At 40.0% G+C, this 20399-nt stretch overlaps 1 protein-coding gene across 7 annotated transcripts in view; it reads right to left on the bottom strand.

Annotated features, from left to right (window-relative positions):
* The window catches only part of LOC105463327 (RasGEF domain family member 1B), a 789062-nt gene that overhangs the window by 310361 nt on the left and 458302 nt on the right, over positions 1–20399 (bottom strand). Inside the window, exon 1 of one of the 7 annotated variants that reach the window (XM_011710356.3) lies at positions 149–277. The exons of 5 other annotated variants lie outside the window; for them this stretch is intronic. In XM_011710356.3, coding sequence (XP_011708658.1) covers positions 149–151 — 3 coding nt within the window. In that variant the 5' untranslated portion in view covers positions 152–277. Of the gene's footprint in view, positions 1–144; positions 278–20399 lie in introns of those variants that run through there. One more of the 7 variants, XM_071093571.1, reaches the window with a different exon arrangement.

Raw genomic sequence — 20399 nt, forward strand, 5'->3', positions numbered from 1 at the left:
TTAGCCATAGTTTACATCTCAGCAGATGTGTGTGACTGAAGCAAAGTCTCAAAGGGCAGAAAGAGCATGGTCTGTGCCCAGGGCAGTGCATAGACCAGCCTGACTGAAGTGGAGGAGTATGCTAAGTAAAGTGCCCCCATTTACTTGCCATGCTGTGGTCTCCATACAGGGTCAGCAGTCCTGATGACTTCAGAAGCTCTTGGGTGCTCTTTGAACAACAGATGGAACTACAGCACTGGGCTCCTTGCACAACAAAGGGAAAACTGAGTACCAACCAGGTTCCCATGGCAATATGAAAATTCCATAACAGTATAAAAAGTTACTTGGGTTGAATATTATATGAAAAAAGAAAAGTCATGAAGACTCCAAGCTTCAGAATAATCAACTTTTTTCTCCTCCCTCATTCCTACCCCAATCAATTATCAAATCTTATCAATCCCACATCTTCATCATCTTGCGCATCCACTAGCAGCTGCTATTCCAAAGTCAGGTACTTCAAGTTTTTGTTATTTTTCTTAACTATATAATAGCATTATTATATATATTATATGCTATATATAAAAATATATAGTATATTATATACATTTGTATAATATATAGCATATTATGTTATATATTATATATTATATATATATAAAACAACCTTCATCCAGATCCTCTTCCTTATCGCTATGTTCAACCAACACATTTTTACCTATTTTCCTTAATGCATGATTAAGTTGTTCACTCTTTGATGGCTTCTCATTGTATCCCTTCCCCCATACATATGCACACACACCCACACACAGACACCCTTTCCCCTAGACTTCAACACTCTCCACTATTATTCTTACTATTTAGCAAAAAGAGAGAAATCGGAGGTTATTCTTCTACTGCTGGTTCAACATTTTATTTGTTCTTCTTCGACTGCCAACTTCTTCACAAGAGTCCCCGCAAGTAAAGTAATGCTATGCTCATTCCTTCAGTTGCTCAGACTAAAAACATTTTAGCCTATGATTTATTCTTATGAAAGGAGTCTAAAAATTAAGCTTAAAATTATGATAAAGTCCAAAGCATTTGATTGTGGGTGGGATTTAATGATAACTTTAAGAGTATCTCTGTCCAGATTTTGAGTAAATTCGAGGTCAGAAACACCTCAATTTTTTTTTTTTTTTTTTTTTTTTTTTTTTTTTTGGAGACAGAGTCTCACTCTATCACCAGGCTGAAATGCAGTGCCATGATCTTGGCTCACTGCAACCTCCGCCTGCCAGGTTCAAGCGATTCTCCTGCCTCAGCCTCCCGAGTAGCTGGGACTCCAGGCACATGCCACCACACACAGCTAATTTTTGTATTTTAAGTAGAGACGGGGTTTCATCATGTTGGCCAGGATGGTCTCACTCTTTTGACCTTGTGATCCTCCTGCCTCGGCCTCCCAAAGTGCTGGGATTACAGGCATGAGCCATAGCACCCGGTCAGAAACATCTCAATTTTCTATTCACATTGGAACAAAGGGAATTGTATCAGGCCATTTTTGTGTTGCTAAAAAGAAATACCTGAGGCTGGGTAATTTATAAAGAGGTTTAATTGGCTCATGGTCCTGCTGGCTGTACACAAAACAAAGTGCTGGCATCTGCTTCTGGTGAGGCCTCAGGAAGCTTACAATCAGCATGGAGGGTGAAGGGGTGCCAGTATGTCACATGGTGAGAGTGGGAGCAAGAGAGGAAGAAGGGAGGTGCCACACACTTTTAAACAACCAGATCTCACAAGAACTCACGAATGGCACCAAGCCATTCACGAGGGATCCACTCCCATGACTAAAACACCTCTCACCAGGCCCCACCTCCAACACTAGGGATGACTTTTCATCATGAGATTTGGAGGGGACAAACATCCAAACTATTTCAGGATTTCATCATGTGTCCTAAATGAGTGGCCAGAACTTGGTGGCTCCATGGATCTGTGGAGGATTTCCTGAAAGACCAAAGTTTAGTGACATACAAAAGAGCATCTTTCTGATCTGCTGCCTGAGGCCTAATAATTCTTTCTCCGGAGACATGTCAGATATTGACGTTCAAACCCATCCTCCGGGTCTTCAATCCAGTTGGACTAACACAGGACTGTAGGAAAACCCATCATGATACTAATGATCCAAGAGGGATTTCCCTTTAATAAGTATTCTCCTTTCTAGACATTTATAAAGACACTAAAGCATAATAGTAGGAAAAGTATGTATGAGCTTAGGAGTATGAGGACTTCGATTTAAATAGTAGATTTGTGATATTGAGCTTAATATTGTGACATTTAGTCAGTATGATCCTCAGTTTCCTCTTCTATTAAAAAAGCAGCTATAATTAAATATATGACACTCTATAAATTGGGATCTGAACAAGAACACAGAAATTACTTCAAATATGCTTAATAGAGGGAATGTAGCACAGGGAACTGGTTATACAGGTGATGGAGATTATAAGCCAAACAGCAGACAATGGGGTAATCCAGCCAGGAGCAAGAGCAGGGAGTTTCACCATCCCTTGACTGCAGAGACTAAGGGAGGAGAGAACCTTAGTTATTTTGGCACCTCCAGTGGAGCCACCAAGTGGAAGTTTGAACCATGGCCTGCCAGTCCTAGGGGAGTTGAAGCCATAGAGAAGATGCAGCCCAAGGCAGAGAGGGAGCAGAGAAACAGACTGACTCCTCTCCTCACCCTCACCTCCACCAGTGCCTGAATGCCCAGACCCGGCCCAGAACCAGTGGCCAGGAGAGGCTGCAGTCTCCCTGCAACACTGACAGAGCAGAGGGAGGGTGAGGGGGGATCCAAGAACAGCAGCCCCAAGGCCTGTCCAAGATTCCATAAAATTAGTGTGAGAGTTAAAGACCACATCATATAAAAGCATCCATCACAAGGCCTCATGCATAGTGAGCTTTCAACAAAATGTTGTTCGTTTGATTATATGGTGCCATCCAAACAGACGGCACGATAACTCACCATGTTACCAAATCTATTGGTACAAAGTAAGGCTGTTATTACTTTTTCAGGAATAGTGAAAAACAAAAACAAAAAGCCCTTCAGCAAAAATACATTACCAGCTTCCAAAGGAGAAGCTGCAGATGGTGTTTGTGATTTTCACAGAAGTGTCTCAGTTAAATTAATTACTTATCTATTAAATGTTTAAGCTGGCAGCTCTTTTTGTCTAATGTGATCACTTCATGCAGAAACCAACAACCAATTAAATCAGAACAAATGACTAGCTAATCTCTAAGGTTGCTTCTGGCTCTACCATTCTGATTGTTCAGTTGCATCAATGATAAAATGATAAAAGGTTTTGGGTTCTGCCATTCCTCAGTCCAGAGTATTACCTGAATCAGTATCAAGAATCCATTGTCTTCCAAATATCTCAAATACACACTAGGCAGAGTAGAATTTATTTTAATTTTCGCACCTTTAAAGAGGACTTTTCCAAGACGATTTACTTGAGAAATGCATTTTTCCATACCATAAATGAACACTGAAGAGACCTATAGTTTGTTTTAGGTTTTCTCTGCTCACAATGCAAATATTTATATATTCTGGATATGATTTGGCATGGATTTCTTATGCATAAACTAATTGGGGAATATCTCCTGAGTATAGTGATGCTCTTTATTATCATCAACATCATCATCATAGATCATATTTATATGGTGCTTATAGTGCCTGGCATTATTCTGGGTATTTTACATATATAAACTCATTTAATTTCAAGTTTATGAGGTGGGTACTATTATATTCCCCATTTTACAGATAAGGCAACTGAGGCACAGAGAGGTTAAGTAACTTGCTTATGGTCACAAAGCTTGTACGTAGGAGAGCTGGTATCTAACCCTGGCAGCCTGACTCCAGAATTCAGGCTCTTAACTAGGGTACTAAGCTGAGGAGGAATAGAAGAGGATATACACATTCTAACAAAGACAGTGATAAGCCAGGATCCTCTCATTTTTATAAGGATGGCTTTCATGACTGACCCCTGCCCACTCCTCCCAAATTAACGTGTCTTCCAATCCCCTCTCCCCACTTGAACAACAAAGGTCTCCATTTCCCCCTCATTATCACCAATATCCTTTCCTCCACAGGGCCTTTGCATGAGCTGCTACCTCTGCCTGGAAGGCTCCTACCCCCTTTCGCCTGGTGGAACTCTCTGTCCCTCAGATCACCGAACTAGCTCTCTCTGGCCATGCTGAACCCTCAGAAATAACTCTTGCAGTCCACGGCACCTCTCTTTCCTAGCCCTTATTACAGTCACAATTTGACATTTGTTTTACATAACTCATGTCTAATTAGCTTCCTGTAGTATCCCCTGTGCCTAGAACACAATTATCATTCAATAAATACTTATTGACTGGCTTATTGATTGAGTAAATAATATGTGTCACCTCATTGGACTATGAACTTCATGAAGGAGGAAACCATGTTTATTCTTCCACTGTATTCTCAGCACCCAGTAAAATGCCTGACACATAAGATAACATCTATTGAGCAAATGTCTAAGCCAGAGCACAGTTTTGCTACCTCTATGACAATTATTTCCCAGGACCCTTAAAAAAATAACCTTCAATTCTTTTCATTTCCAAATAAAAACTCCAATATGAACAGAAGGCAGGGAATTCACCATTGTCTTCAGGTGGTCAAATCTGATAGAACATGCAAAAGCAGATGGGCGCGGTGGCTCACGCCTGTAATCCCAGCACTTTGGGAGGCCAAGACGGGTGGATCATGAGGTCAAGAGACCGAGACCATCCTGGCTAACACAGTGAAAACCCATCTCTACAAAAAATACAAAAAAATTAGCCGGGTGTGGTGGCGGGCGCCTGTAGTCCCAGCTACTCGGGAGGCTGAGGCAGGAGAATGGTGTGAACCCAGGAGGCGGGGCTTGCAGTGAGCCGAGATCACACCACTTCACTCCAGCCTGGGCAACAGAGTGAGACTCCATCTCAAAAAAAAAAAAAAAAGAAAAAAGAAAAAACCATGCAAAAGCTAGATTTCTGCAGGGACCTCCAGGACTCACCCATCTCCTCCACAGGCTGCCTGCCTTCCTGAACAGGAACTCAGGGACGACATCAGTGCAGTTAAGTTTGTATCCTCAGTCATCCTCTGACCCCACTCCCACCACCATCCTCCACCTCTTTGATGTCCATCTTAGACTACACGTGCTTCTAACAAGTGCAATTCTGAAGAAAAGAAAAGCAAACGTCAGTGCCATCTGGCCTCATCGGTTTTCATGACTTTGTGCATGTTAAACCCGATATTTCTATTGATATGGTATTTCTATAGAACAGAAAAGAAAGGAAAAGAAAAGAAATCATCAAAAAAGTAATAACATCTCCCCACAACTTCTGACAAGATACTTTTCTTCAAGCAAAAAGAATGATAAACAAGACTCCCTCTGTTGCTGATGGGCCACAGGATGATTGAATATGACCTCAGGATCTGTCACCATTGTCACAACCCCTTCTGAAAGCCAGAACTATCTGCTGACACTGGGCCAACCTTTGCTACTAAAAGAAATCAAAACTCCCTCTCTCCCCCAATTTGTAGACTATGGCAATCCTTTCCTTGTATGAGCAGAAGGCAGAACTTTATCACTCTGGGTTTGAAAGCACCCCTAACCCCTGACCCAAGGGGAGCTTGGAACTCACATTTCAGCTGGAAAGGGTTGCTGACCTCTGGAGTGGAAAGCATGAAGCCACCTCAACCCACAGCCAGTCAGTCCTTAACATGGATTCTTGTCATCCCTCTTTCTTCTTGGAGCAAAGACTATCTTCAAAATAGCTAAACAGATATAGGAGTTGCCAGCAAAAACTGAAATCCAATCTTTTCTACCAAAAACGGGAAAAAAAAAAAAAAGAGGATTTAAATAAGCCAGACACAAAAGGACAAACATTGTATGATTCTACTTATGTGAGTTATTTAGAGTAGTCAAAATCAAACAGAGTGAACGGAGAATGGCCAGGGGCAGGGGTGGGGTAGAAGGTGGGAAGAGAGAACTGGGCGTGACTGTTTTATGGGCATGAAGTTTCAGTTTGGGATGATGAAAAAGTTGTGGAGATGGGTGGTGATGATGATTACACAACAATGTGAATGTCCTTAACGCGACTGAGTTGTCCACTTAACAATACAATAGTTTAAATAGTAAATGTTATGTCATGTACATTTACCATAATTAAAAACAAAATAAAACAGAGGCTTTGGGGAACTTGTCCTGGCATTTTAACACTTTTTAAAAGCTCTATACATTTACTGGCCCCGATAGTTCTTAAGGTTAAAACAAACATACAAGAAATCTTCAAGGCCTTTCCTCTTGAGGAATCTCCTTTGTCACATTTCTATTACACTTTAATACACAAGCTTTAACATGATTTCCTTATCAATCAGACTATGTTGATAACCTCAAACTTCAATAGCTTCAAATAACAGAAGATTATTCATTGCTCTCTCTCTACAGGTCCATAGTGGGTCACTAAGGAGATTCCATCAGGGACCTGGGCTGATGGAGAAACCCCATTCACCATGCCAGCAAAGGAGAGTGTTGCAAAGCACACACTGGCTCTTCACGCTTCTGCCCAGAAAAGACCTGTTTCTCTCTCTTTTTTTTTTTTTTAATTTTAAATGTATATATCCTTTATTTATTTATTTATTTATTATTATTATTATACTTTAAGCTCTAGGGTACATGTGCACAACATGCAGGTTTGTTACATATGTATACATGTGCCATGTTGGTGTGCTGCACCCATTAACTCGTCATTTACATTAGATGTATCTCCTAATGCTATCCCTCCCCCCTACCCCATCCCACGACAGGCCCCCATGTGTGATGTTCCCCACCCTGTGTCCAAGTGATCTCATTGTTCAATTCCCACCTATGAGTGAGAACATGCGGTGTTTGGTTTTCTGTTCTTGTGATAGTTTGCTGAGAATGATGGTTTCCAGCTGTATCCATGTCCCTACAAAGGACACAAACTCATCCTTTTTTATGGCTGCATAGTATTCCATGGTGTATATGTGCCCCAGTTTCTTAATCCAATCTGTCACTGATGGACATTTGGGTTGATTCCAAGTCTTTGCTATTGTGAATAGTGCTGCAATAAACATATGTCTTTATAGCAGCATGATTTACAATCCTTTGGGTATATACCCAGTAATGGCATGGCTGGGTCAAATGGTATTTCTAGTTCTAGATCCTTGAGGAACTGCCACACTGTTTTCCACAATGGTTGAACTAGTTTACAGTCCCACCAACAGTGTAAAAGTGTTCCTATTTCTCCACATCCTCTCCAGCACCTGTTGTTTCCTGACTTTTTAATGATTGCCATTCTAACTGGTGTGAGATGGTATCTCATTGTGGTTTTGATTTGCATTTCTCTGATGATGAGTGATGATGAGCATTTTTTCATGTGTCTGTTGACTGTATGAATGTCTTCTTTTGAGAATTGTCTGTTCATATCCTTTGCCCACTTTTTGATGGGGTTGTTTGGTTTTTTCTTGTAAATTTGTTTGAGTTCTTTGTAGGTTCTGGATATTAGCCCTTTGTCAGATGAGTAGATTGCAAAAATTTTCTCCCATTCTGTAGAAAGACCTGTTTCTCTTCCATGCTTACTTCATCAGCCCAAACAGTCACAAGGCCACACCTAATTCAAGGGAGTATGGGACGCAGTTCTTTATTGCACTGCACACCTGGAAGGAGAGTGAGCTGTGGAGTGCCCTTGTGAATCCCACAATATCTTTCTGACCACTGTAGCCTCTCTCTAGGTTTTGCACATATCTTTGTACTATTTCTGAAGTTCATTTTAGTTATAGTTTATATTATAGCACACCTATATATAATTATACATATGCAATGATGTAAATTATAATATATATCATAATCACAAAGAAACAAAACCTGGTCCTACCATCAAAGGACATTCCCAGCATTCTGCCATGCGTATCATCCCAAAGTTCAAAGACAGTGAATTCACGGGCTGCTCTGTCAACAAAGGAGAAGGAGTATCTCCTCCTGCCATCACCTCCTCAACTCTGTTCTGTCCTTGAGCCCAGAAGTCAGAGGAACCCAAAGCATTAAAAGATAGGTTGCTAAATGCTTTATTTGGAGAAGTGAAAATGTAGTCTTGGCCTCAGAGGAGAAAAAGCTTTAAAAGAAAATAAACCTACCCTTGACATTGATTCACTCTAGGCTTACTGGTCTCATAAGACTGAGAAGCTGCAACATATTTTAGAGGTGCTAGAGATTCCATAAATCCACATGGATGGCCTTCATCCGCTGACACTGAGTTCAAGTGCAGAGCCCCAAGCAAAAACCCCTGATGGTTCTATAATGGCAAGATAAACATCCCTGTCATAGAAGAGCCTCCCCATCCGGACCCTCAGAAAAGCAGGACAAGCTCAGACAGCAGTGAAGCCCAAGCTATTCACTCAGAGTGCACTAAAATTGCAGAACTTCTCAGAGGTTACAGCATCACACTAAATGTGCAGGACAGAAATTAGCCAAAGACATGTACACAGGGACCTCTCTATATGTATACATATGCACACACACAGTCAAATGCAGATTTATAAAACCTTCATTTGCTGACCTCCTGTCCTCTGTTACTGTTTATTTGCTTTATAGCAGTATAGTCAATGTTAAAAAAGCTCACAACATCATGCCTCATGTCTTCATCCAATATATCCAAATAGTAATAGGCAGAGAAACCCTGGCCCTGTTTTATATTGCTTGCTAATGATAGCTTTGGGAAGATTTTCAAGTATCTCTGGCACATGAGCAAAATGTTATAACAACCACTAGCTAAAGCAGAAAAATAAATTTTATAAAGTATTAAATTTGGTCTTTGATGCTGACCAAATAGCAGCACCAATAATATGAGTCAACACATGAGCATATTCAGCAACTCTTTTATATTTTTCTTAAGGTACAGACAGGATCTCACTGTGTTTTCCAGGATGGTCTCAACTCCTGGCCTCAAGCAATCCTCCTGCCTTAACCTCCCAAAATGCTGGGGTTACTAGCATGTGCCACTTTGCCCAACCCCAGCAACTATTTATTACTTTGGATTTTATTGTTGTTGTTTCCTTCTTGGGATTTATTAAATTGCATAAAGAAACATTTCAGTCCCTAGTCATAAACTCAGCTGTTGTTTGAGGTTCATGTATGCACTGGCCAACTCTTAGAGAAAGACTAAGTTTTAAATAAATCAACAAAAAAATGCATTGAAATTAAATTAATTAAAATTAAATGAATCAAAATTTTAGGGAGGGATAATCTAAGGGTCTGAGAAACAAGCAAAATTGAATTATCTTATACTGGAGGTCTACAAAGCAAGGAGAACAGTAATAAGAGCTTGAATTTTGAAGTCACAGATGTAGGTTGAAATCATTGCCCTGACATTTACCAATAGCAAGAAAATAACCACATCATAGGGCCACACAAAGTCTCAATTTCTTCACCTGTAAAATAGAGAAAACAGCATCCAATTTCCACAATTGATGTGAGGATTAAATAAAATAATCCACACAAAGCCTTTAGTAGAATGCCTAGTACATACCAAGTGTTCGGCAAAGGCTATATGTTACCACTGATAGTATTTGATAGATTTACAAGGAAGGGAATTCTTTAACTAAAATCAAGAGATGTCTTGACAATTATCCAAGTGTCCCAAGATGCTGAAAGACAATGTGAATCTGACATTCTCAGTGGCATAATTTTCTGGCTTCACAGTCTATTCATCTGGAGATTGGAGGTGACAGATCTGAACTCTTGGCTTTGGTGTCTATTTGATGTGCACTGAAAACAGTGAGTTTTTGTTTGTAGAGATTATTCTGTTGCTTGAACTATAGGGAAAACCAGTGGGCACATTGCTAATAAAGCTGTACCTCTGGCCTGCAGGCTTCCTGAATACCAATGGGTATTAAAGTTCAAGAGAAGGGGACCATAGCTTTCATGGATGCAAACAGATTAATGACAAGAAGAAAACTTGGGAGAGATCAAGTGTTTTCTGTGGCCTCCTCTAACAGACTCAGAGCCATGGGTGCTACTGTTTTGTAAACAGAAAGACCTGCATTTAGATATTTGTTTTCAGTGTCTTCTCCTCTTTTTAACTAATGATGTCCCTATAACATGTTCTTTCATCCGGCCCAATAGCCTGAAGAATCTTCCTAAATTTCTCATTAGGAAGTAACTCAACCTTCAGTTCTTAACCCAGGTTCTTAGCCCCGGTTCTTAGCCCCGTCTGCAAATTAGAATCACCTGGGGAGCTTTTGAAAGTCCTGATGCACAGGCCACACCCAGACGAATTGAACCTGACTCTGTAGGAGGAATCCACCCATCCGGAAGTTGTAAAGCTCCCCAGATAATAACAGTGTGCAGTCAATGTTGAGACCCACAGTTGAGCTAAACAATGGAGATGTCATTATGTCTCACAATACATTGAGAAAACAAAGACAAGCCCAAATAGAGGTTGGTAATCAGTTAATCCTGAAGATTCACCCAATAAATTGACAAGATTCACCCAATAAATTGCTGGCAATCAAGTTGATGTGCGCACACACACACACACACACACACTCCCTTCTGCCTGCCCTAGTTTGTTTTGATTACCATCTGGGAGAGGTATTTCTGCCCCTCTTTCTTCTCAGGAAGTTTACTGTCTGTACACATCTCATACCCTCAACATGATGATTTAGAAGACTAACTCCTCACCAAAGAGATGGTAACCCTTGAGATAAAGGAAAATAAGCAGGTAAGGACCTTTTTTCCTTCCTCCAGTAGATGAGGGGCAGTAAGCAGATCCGGGTGGTCTCAAAGTCACATCAGAGCAGGAAGGAAATTAGGAGAGATAACCCCACCTTCTGTATTTGCTGTGTAAAGCACTCAGAAGACAACTACATCAGCCGTCTTGTGAAATGAGAGAAGATACATTTTAATCTAACTTGTATTTTAAGGACTCCAACCTGATAAAGTTGAGAATATTCATGTTTTGTTTTTCAGCTTTCAGAATCAGCAAGGACACAGAAAGCAATGAATCCCCTTCACTTCTACTTCCGAGCCACAGACAATCACAGATAATCCCTGACTTCCCTCCCTCTGCTCTAGCTCAGAAACTAAGGCTGTGGATTTGCTTGGCACCTTCCTTCAAACCAGTTTGTTTGCATATTTTTGCCTGGTTGAAAACCATTTTTGTATTTTCTCCGGCCCAGTTCTTGGCAACAGAGTCTCCTCCGTGACTGGAGTTGAGAATAGTGAAGCCGAGACAGCCTTTTGCCTGGCACATGGACTTCCAGTCCATAGGACTCTGGGTGAAGGCACCTGCTTCAAAGGCAGCAAGAGGAGCCGGGGAGAGAGACAAGCAAATGCAGTGACAGGGAAAGAGACAGGCTAGGAGTGGCCTTGGGCCTCTTGTGGTTGGCTGATTCAGCTTGCATATGCAGAAATGAAAAACAGCTTCCCATGGAAAACAGGGTCTCAATTTAAACATATGTGTAACAATAGACTGCTGTGCCAGGGGATTGTGAGTCTGGTTAATTTTTCTCTGAGGGCCCCACAGAAGATGGTTTGGGAGCCAAAGCCCTGAGGGTTTATGGACCATGACAGATGGCCATCCCCATACAGTCCGCAGCACCATTCTGTGTCCTCCTGGACCATGACAGATGGCCGTCACCATACAGTCCGCAGCACCATGTCCTCCTGTGCTTCCTCATCTGTGGTCTCTTCCCCCTCTCTTTCCTTCCTTTTAATCCCAGGGCTTGTTCAAGGTTTATAATCATCAGGCTGACTATATAGCACCAAGGTACTTTCTTTTCTTTTCAGGATTCAGAGAGTGTCCTCAGTTCTAAAGTCCCTTTAGTAAGCAAAGAATCACCTAATTTTACACACTTTAGATCCAGTTCTTATCTTTCTTCTTTTAAGACTAGTCTTTTTAAATCCCCTTTAATTTGTTCTTCTAGTCTACTTTCTTGCCTGCTTCTTCTGTTTCCCTTTCTACCTTTTGTCTCCAGCTCTTGGTTATTGTAACCATCAGCATTATTTTGACAACAGTGGTGCTATTTCTTTGTTCCCTTATTAGGTGTTAGGTGCTGTGTATTTTATTGTTGTTGTTCTTTTTAATTTATTTTTGGTCATTTCCCTCTCTGTGACTCAGTCTCCTTATCTGTTAAATAGGGATAATAATAAAGAGCTATTGTAAGGACGAACAAGTTAATTTTTGTAAAACACTTAGAACAGTGCCTGTATGTAGTAAGTGCCAAACAATGTATGCTGTTGGCATTGTTATTTACAGTAAGTTGTTGGCTTGGAAATACAAATGGAGTCAGAGGTGAGTGGAAGGAGTGGAAAATAAGTAGAAAGCAGGAATATTTTGAATGTCTACCTGATAAATACAGTCCATAGTGATTCTTACACAATTTTACTGGTTGCAAGAAGTTCAAAATTCAAGACATATATTAATCTCTTTTCACACTGCTATAAATACTACCTGAGACTGCATAATTTATGAAGAAAATAGGTTTAACTGACTCACAGTTATGCAGGCTTAAGAGGAAGCATGACTGGGAGGCCTCAGGATACTTACAATCATGGTAGAAGGTGGAAGGGAAGCAAGCACATCTTACCATGGCAGAGCAGGAGAGAGAGAAGAGACAGAGAAGTGCCACACACTTTCAAACAATCAGGTCTCCTGAGAACTCACTCACTATCACAAGAACAGCAAAGGGGAAAATCTGCCCCCATGATCCGATCACCTCCCACCAGGCCCCTCCTCCAATTCAACATGAGATTTGGGTGGAGACACAAATCCAAACCATATCATATATTTTGGATTAGTTTCCCAAAAGGCCATTACATTGTATTTGTCCAAATTGTAGCAGGTTTCACTCCTTTCACTTAACATGGAGAGACTTGCCTTATAACTCAGACCCCTAAGTTTGGTGTTTCATTTTCTGCAGGTGCTCAATGTTATCAGGTTATGAATTGAAGTAAGTTTCTCCATATCTTTAATGCTGAATGTGTCTTCTGACCTACCAGTGTCTGAAGAGTCAACTGAGTCCCTAGAAGAATGTCTGCCTTTCTGGATTAAAGAGATCTTTTATTAGACCCTGGCAACATCTAAAATGTGCTCCTTTAATTCTTTCTTCATACACACAATTTATGATCTGCGTGCAGCCTCTCACACGGGTGCTTTCCAGTGACCTCCCGTAGGTTAACTCTTCATTTTTTGGAAGATGTTTTTCTCATCTACTCTGATGACCAGCTGGCCTCAGCCAGGTGGCCACAGAGGGCTGTTACCCAAACACCTGGCTGTTTTGAACTGCCACACATTTTTCCAGGCCTTATAATAAGGCTTTTAAAAAAATAGTGGTCAAATGTTCCTTTTCATTTTCTCTTCTCAGTGACTAAGCCCATTACCTCTTTCTGTGTCTTTAGGAAAATCAGACCCACAAAGAACTACCCTCAACCCCAAACAAGAGCAGACTACTGAGCAGATTTGGGACACATGACATTCTAGATTTTATTCCAGCTTAATTTAAGTTGCTACATTATTTCTTTCCTATGATCTCCTATTAAATGAATACCATATTTTTCTCAGCAGCTGAACATGGCAGCAATCCCTCAGGCAATGGAGCTTCCTGCATGTTCCAGGAATGGTGCCTAGGAGCTGGGGATAACCTAGACACAGCCTCTGCTTACCTGTAACTTAGAACACTATCTTTGGCCTCAAGATAACTTTGATAAGAGATAAACATAGAAATTGTTCTCTACTTCTAATGCTCATTAGAAAAGTCCCTTAAAGAAAAAACTCCTTTTTCTGAGCTAGCCTTAAGGTGTGGAGCACAACTGCAGTATTTAGGTAAGGATTGCCTTAGCTGTATGTATACTATGTGTATTTAATTATATTTGTATCTAGCCTTAAAGGCAAATCTGATGCTTCAAATTTGGGAGGTATAATATTACATGCAACAGACCCCTGGTGTAAACTGATTTCAACTCTTTGAGTAACTCCAAATAGTAATTAAGAACTTAGGAGTTGTAGCCAAACAGTGTGGCTTTAAATCCTACTTTTGACACTTACTGACTTTGGCAACCTTATTCCTTATTAACCTCTCTAACCCCCCTTTTCTCCCTTCTCTCTGAAAGGCAATAGTACCACCTATGTTACGGAGTTATTATAAATGTCTGATATTATTTCAGATACAGTGCCCTGGTGCTCACTGGGCAATCACTAGAGGTAGTTAATAGCTGTGACTGTTGTCATCATTACAATGTGTGATAACATGTCATTTTACCCAAGTACACTTTGAATTGCACATGCTCTGAGAGTGGTGTGCAGGAGGAACTCAGTTGGTGAATAAACTTACTTACCAGCTCAAGAAACTTTGCTGAGTTGCTACTCATTGTTAGTAACCCTTGAGTGGCAAAATCTTTGTTTTTTTGTTAAGAAAAAAATGTGCATCACATGAAAAAGATAAATGGATGTATATTTCAGTGAAGATATGATTTAGGAGAACGCCAGTCAACTGTATAGACATTTCTATATTTGTAATTTCAAGGAATATTTGAACATCTTAAACATATTTCTTATAGATACTACTGTTTTAATCATATTTTATTATTTTACAATCCTTATAACAAAGAGGATAGATTTTGCTAAGTGAAAGTGAAACACTGTTTCCTACTAGATGAAGTGATAAGAGCAGGGGTCAGCTGGCAAACAAAAAAAGAGTAGCTGGCACTTCTTCTTCCTCAGAGATTGATGATGAGAGGATCAAGGGCTCCACAAACAACTTGGGAGGGTGAGCCACAATTCTAGGAAAGAGAACTGTCATTCTAATCTTCTAGCTGCTAAGGAACATTCAGTGGCTCTGTGAATGGCCAGCTGTGATAGCACAATCACAATTTATAGCTGATCTTTAGAGGATCCACTAAGACATTTCCAAGGAGTCTTGTGGTTGTCATGGAAATGTACACTCAAATTGTCTTCAAGAGAACCTGTTGTGGGGGCATGATTGGCTTGTAGGTTCCAGCTGCCACTCTTCCCTTTGAATTTACCACTCTAAAGCTATCCTTCCCCCAGACTACTCACAGCTAGCAAGTGAGCATGGTAAGAGGGCAGGTATGAGGGCCAGCCCATTGCTGCCCAGTGAGCATTCTTCTAAGAGACACTTTTGCTCAGGGAACCCATCATCCTGGCTGAAACTTTCTCAGAGCTGTGCTATAGTCTGAGACCTTGCTACCCAATTCTTCCTTCCCTCTCTCCTTTTACAGGTGTCAGACCTGCCTTGTAGTCTGAAGACTCTCCCTGCCTATAATTGCTCCCTTTCTCTTTATCTTCCCAGGCATTTCCTCCAATAAAACTTGTAGGTCTTATCCCATCGTGGCTGCTTCTTGGAGGATTTGAACTGGCATTCCTGTCCACCAGATGTGATTCACAAAGTAATTGGGTATATTAGTCTCTGAGTGGAAAATCAATTAGTAGTGACTGCCCAGAGCACTCTCTTGTGAAAGTCTCTGAGACTAAGTCTAGGACCCCAAGAAAGTGTGCTACAATTGATTATCAATGTCTGCAATGGGCATAGAAGGGAATAGAAAGGCATGCATGCCTTGTATTTATCCATCATAAACACAGTAGCTAGGTAATGCTAGCCTAGGCTTTTAACTTTCCTATCAAGTTATTTAGTGTTGTTAGGTTTTAAAATTGGAAATGTTGTAAAATTGCAGTTAAAATGCAGAAGTCTTAGCTAAATATCAGCGCCTCTAAACTTGACATCTTTTTGAATGACAAGCTAAAAGTAAAGCAAGGTAGATGTTTTTACTCTTTTTTTAATTTTATTTTTCATTTTGTGGGTACATAGTAAGTGTATATATTTATGGGGTTCATGAGATATTGTCACACAGGCATACAATGTATAATAATCACATCAAGGTAAGTGGATATCCATCACCTCAAGCATTTATCATTTCTTTGTGTTATAAACAATCCAATTATATTCTGGTATTTTTAAATGTACAATAGATTATTGTTTACAGTAGTCACTCTGCTGTGCTATCAAATACTAGATCTTATTCATTCTATCTAATTACAGTATATTTTTGTACCTATTAACCATCCCCACTTCCCCCGTCCTCATTCCCACCCCCACCCCCACCACCCTTTCCAGCCTCTAGTAACCATCATCTTACTCTCTATCTCCCTGAGTTCAATTATTTTAATTCTAACTCCCAAAATAAGTAAATAAGTGGTAATCTGTGAAGTTTGTCTTTCTGTAACTTGCTTATTTCACTTAACATAAAGTCTTCCAGTTCTAACAAGGTACACATTTTAAGCCTCAATTTCTTCATCTATAAATAAGATCTAAATATTTACTACTTCCCAGAATTATTGTGAAGTTTAAACAAGATTATATTAGGAAAGCTTGCAGCAAAATATTACGCTATTTTACAAGAACTCAGTGTTAATGTTTAATATTATGGTGTCACTTGACACATAAAACCATAATTTTAAGGTGCATATCTTTATATATTATATTGATTAATAGTTAATTCAAGACAGCACAGCATGGCTTTCTCATACATTTAACTAAGGAATATGACAAACTCAACCAAAGTAATACCATGATTGGGTTTTTCTCCCTTCTTTCTGTAATATGGGCATCTCACATGGATTGCACTGTTATTAGAAGCGCAGGTCATTTACATAGTGTATAAATAGCTAGATGATGAGACAAATAACATTCTTTGAATTCTGGAAGGACCATCCTTTAAAAATAATTTGTCGTCAGTGAGAGGGACTGAAGCATAACACTGTAAATTAATAATAACCTCATTGCACTTCCTATAAACTCAATAAAAAGTTCTCGTCAAAATCAATACATAAGGGATACTAATTTTAAGATGATGGGACTTCCTTTTGAAAAAAATAATAATAATGTATTTTTGGTCAGTTCCATCTGCCGGGTCTTCCAAGTCATGTCATTCCCCTCCAGGCGTATGTTCCCCAGGCCTCTCTCCCTGTCTGAGCCACCTCCTACACACATGGCTTCATTCCAGGTAAACTTGTTTACTATTTCACTGGGAAAATTAAGCCATCAATCTTCAACTCCCTAAGCTTCTTTCTCCCACCCCTATAAACTTGTCTATATCCAACCCATCTCTGCCCCTTCTAGGCTCTCTTCCAGTTCAAGCTTAATCCTTCTTCATGAAGCTTGATCCCTTTCCTCTATGCTGGAAGCTTGTTCAGTTATCATTCCTTCGCCCTCCTTCTTTACATTGGAGTTTTTATTATGCCAGGCCATATTCAACAGCATAGCACATGCATGTTAAGTCATCTCTCACTTCAGAGAGCCCTCACCCGAACTACATCTCCTTCTTCCATCCTTCCTGTCATGGGACAGTTTCTCATAGTTTTAGGTTCCACACTTTTACCTCCAAGCTGTCCTTCCAACTCTACAGTCTGATTTCTACTTTGAGCTCACTCCACTGAAGCCACCCTGATAAAAGGCACTACTGACCTAATGTGCAAATCCTATGAGTATTTTAAGTCTTTATCTTACAGGATTGCTTGGAAGCTCTCAACATTACTGACGGCTTCTTTCTAGAAACTTCCTTTATTGGTTTCCATGCTACCCCTCTCTCTTTACATTCCTTCTACTTCTATCATGCTTTCTTATTCCTCCTTTGGCAACCCTTCTTTCTCTGACCATTCTTTCATAACTCATTGAGCAATTAGTTATTGAGCAACTGCTATGTGTCAAGCACCTTTACAGGACTGAGGTGAAAGGTTGAACCAGACACAGACCTTACCAGCAGGAATTAAGCACAAAGGGAACAGAGAGGCAAACAGTCCATTTTACTTAGTACAATAACTCTAAGAAAGCATCTAGAAGGGTACTTTTCCTGGGGAAGGGATTGCTTTAGAGGTGGGTTTTGAAGGATCAGTAGGAGTCTGCTAGGCTCAGAGAGCAAGGAATGTTCCTGGCAGAGGAACAACTTGTGAAAAAGCCAGAGGTTAAGACAGAATGTGTATCCGGAGAATCTCAAGTGGGTTAGGTTGACTAGTGCATGTACTGCTGAGAGGAAATGGTGTTAAGATAAGATAAAAGGGATAACATGATAATAAAGGCCCACAAAAATATCTGCTGTTACCCACATTTCTATACTCAAATCTCTTTCCAGTTTCATCCATTCCTGTTGTTTTGCCTCTCCACTGGATGTTCATGACTCCTGAATCCATAATACTGGTCAGGACCTCATTGCTGAGTACTGGGTCCCTAGGTCCAGCAGCCAATAATAAGTACCCTTCCATCTGGATGTCTCACAGGCACTTCTAATATGTAGGAAACAAAATTCATAATTTAGCTCTCTCACTGCCTAAAAACAAAACAAAATGCCTTGTACTCTTTCCGTATTCCCTATTTTAATGCATGATACTGCATTTTATTACTAAAGCAAGAAACCTGGGAATCATCCCTGAATCATTCCTTTAGCTAATACAACATCCAGGTGGGGACTAAGGTTCCATAAAGTAAACTTTTTTATATTTGTATTATGTATTATGTCTCCTTCTTTCTTTTCCCTCCACTTTCACTAATTTAGTTCAGATTCTGCCATCGTTCCTCACCTGGACAACGGCTCTTTACTAATTAATCTCCCTGCATGTAACTGGAGAGCATCCAGTCTACCCTCTATAAAATGCATTGAGGATGGATCTAAAATAGTGCTTCCCCAACCTTAATGCTATCCAAAAAGTAACCTGATTTGCCAAAACATGGGCCCCTTTCCTGGAGACTCTTATTCAGTAGCTCTGGGTGGGGTCTGAGAATTTACACTTCTAATAAAGCTCCAAGGTGATGCTAACACAGCAAAAATACAAGCCACATGTGGAGCAGTGCTGATCTAAAACCATCTGATACAGTTACTCTACTGCTTAAATTCCTCAATCATTCTCTATTGCTTAGGGAACTTCAAAGGCTTCACTTTGTGATTTAAGACCCTCCATGATCTAGCCACTGCCAAGCCCTGCCACAGGGTTTCTCATCACGCCCCTGACCTGCATGTGCCATCTGCAGCTCTTCTGAGCTACTTGCAGCTTCCTAAATTTATTCTGCCTTTGCCCACGCTCATAAATCTCTTGCCAGCACCTCTGGCCTCACTGTCCTCTTCCTGGCAAACACCTAACCACCTTTTCAAACTCACCTCAAAAATAGCATCCACAGTGAATCCTCGTGCAAGCCACCTCCTCGCTCCATCCCCCCAAAACTGACAATTCTTTTGCAATTGCACTATTTAATCACTTATATTTATTATGAATCCATAAACACTTCACTTTACATACTTACATAACTGTCCGCTATTTGTCTGCTTGACAACTGCATGCTCTTCAAGGACAGGACTATGACTCATTCATATTTGTGTCTGCATACACTGTAGTACCCTTTGCCTAGCAGGTGCTCAATAAATGCTGAATGAACAAATATCATCATAGTTACCATTCATTAGGTATTTACAATATGAAAATCATTGTGCTAGACACTGTACATACATACACAGATATAATATATACATATAAATTCATTTAATCTTCACAAAAACTCTAGGAGGTACATATATTATAATCCCAATGTTACAGAAAAGGAAACCAAGGTTTATAGAATTGAAGAACCTTTTTTGCAAGGTCACATATCTAGTAAATCACATATCTAGTAAGTAATAGAGTCATAAATTAAAGTCATGTCTGATTTTAGACTCCAATCACTTCACTACTGTGCCCTCCTAAAGTGTAACTATGTCATCAAATTAGCATGTTGCCAAGGATTCCACCTCAACACCACATTGTTCTATAGTTAAGGACCTCAAACATTAAGAAGAAATAACCTAAGTATAGAAGACTCCACTAAATAAATCCATAAAACACCATACCTGGCTTATGAAAATCTTCATTGCTTTTGTTCCTAGTATATTGTCACTTTTGGTTTTAAAAGAAGAAATTAAGCATACCAGCAATAAATATGTAGGTCTTTGCCCTGTATATTTTAAGAGGAAACAGTCCTTTGTAATAATAATTATTATTATTATGGCATTATTCTACCCCACCATTTGTCAAAGAAAACTAGTTCTTGGAGATGCTCCAGGAAAAATAAATGGTCAAATAAATTTGGAAACCCTATACCATAGAGTCTGCTTCCTGGAGATTCATAATGCATGCATGTTAAAATCTTCTAGACATCCTGCAGTTTAGATCTGAAAAAAGCTACATATATTCCTCAAGCGTCCCAAACGTATTTGATCATAGAACCCTTTACAAAGAACTAATGTTCTGTAGAGCACGCTCCAGGGAACACTGATTTTAGCCATGTCTTTTTGGCTTAAAATAAATGGCACAAAGCTGCACAGCTGACA

This window comes from Macaca nemestrina, chromosome 3, assembly GCF_043159975.1.
Source record: "Macaca nemestrina isolate mMacNem1 chromosome 3, mMacNem.hap1, whole genome shotgun sequence".
Taxonomy (NCBI): Eukaryota; Metazoa; Chordata; class Mammalia; order Primates; family Cercopithecidae; genus Macaca; species Macaca nemestrina.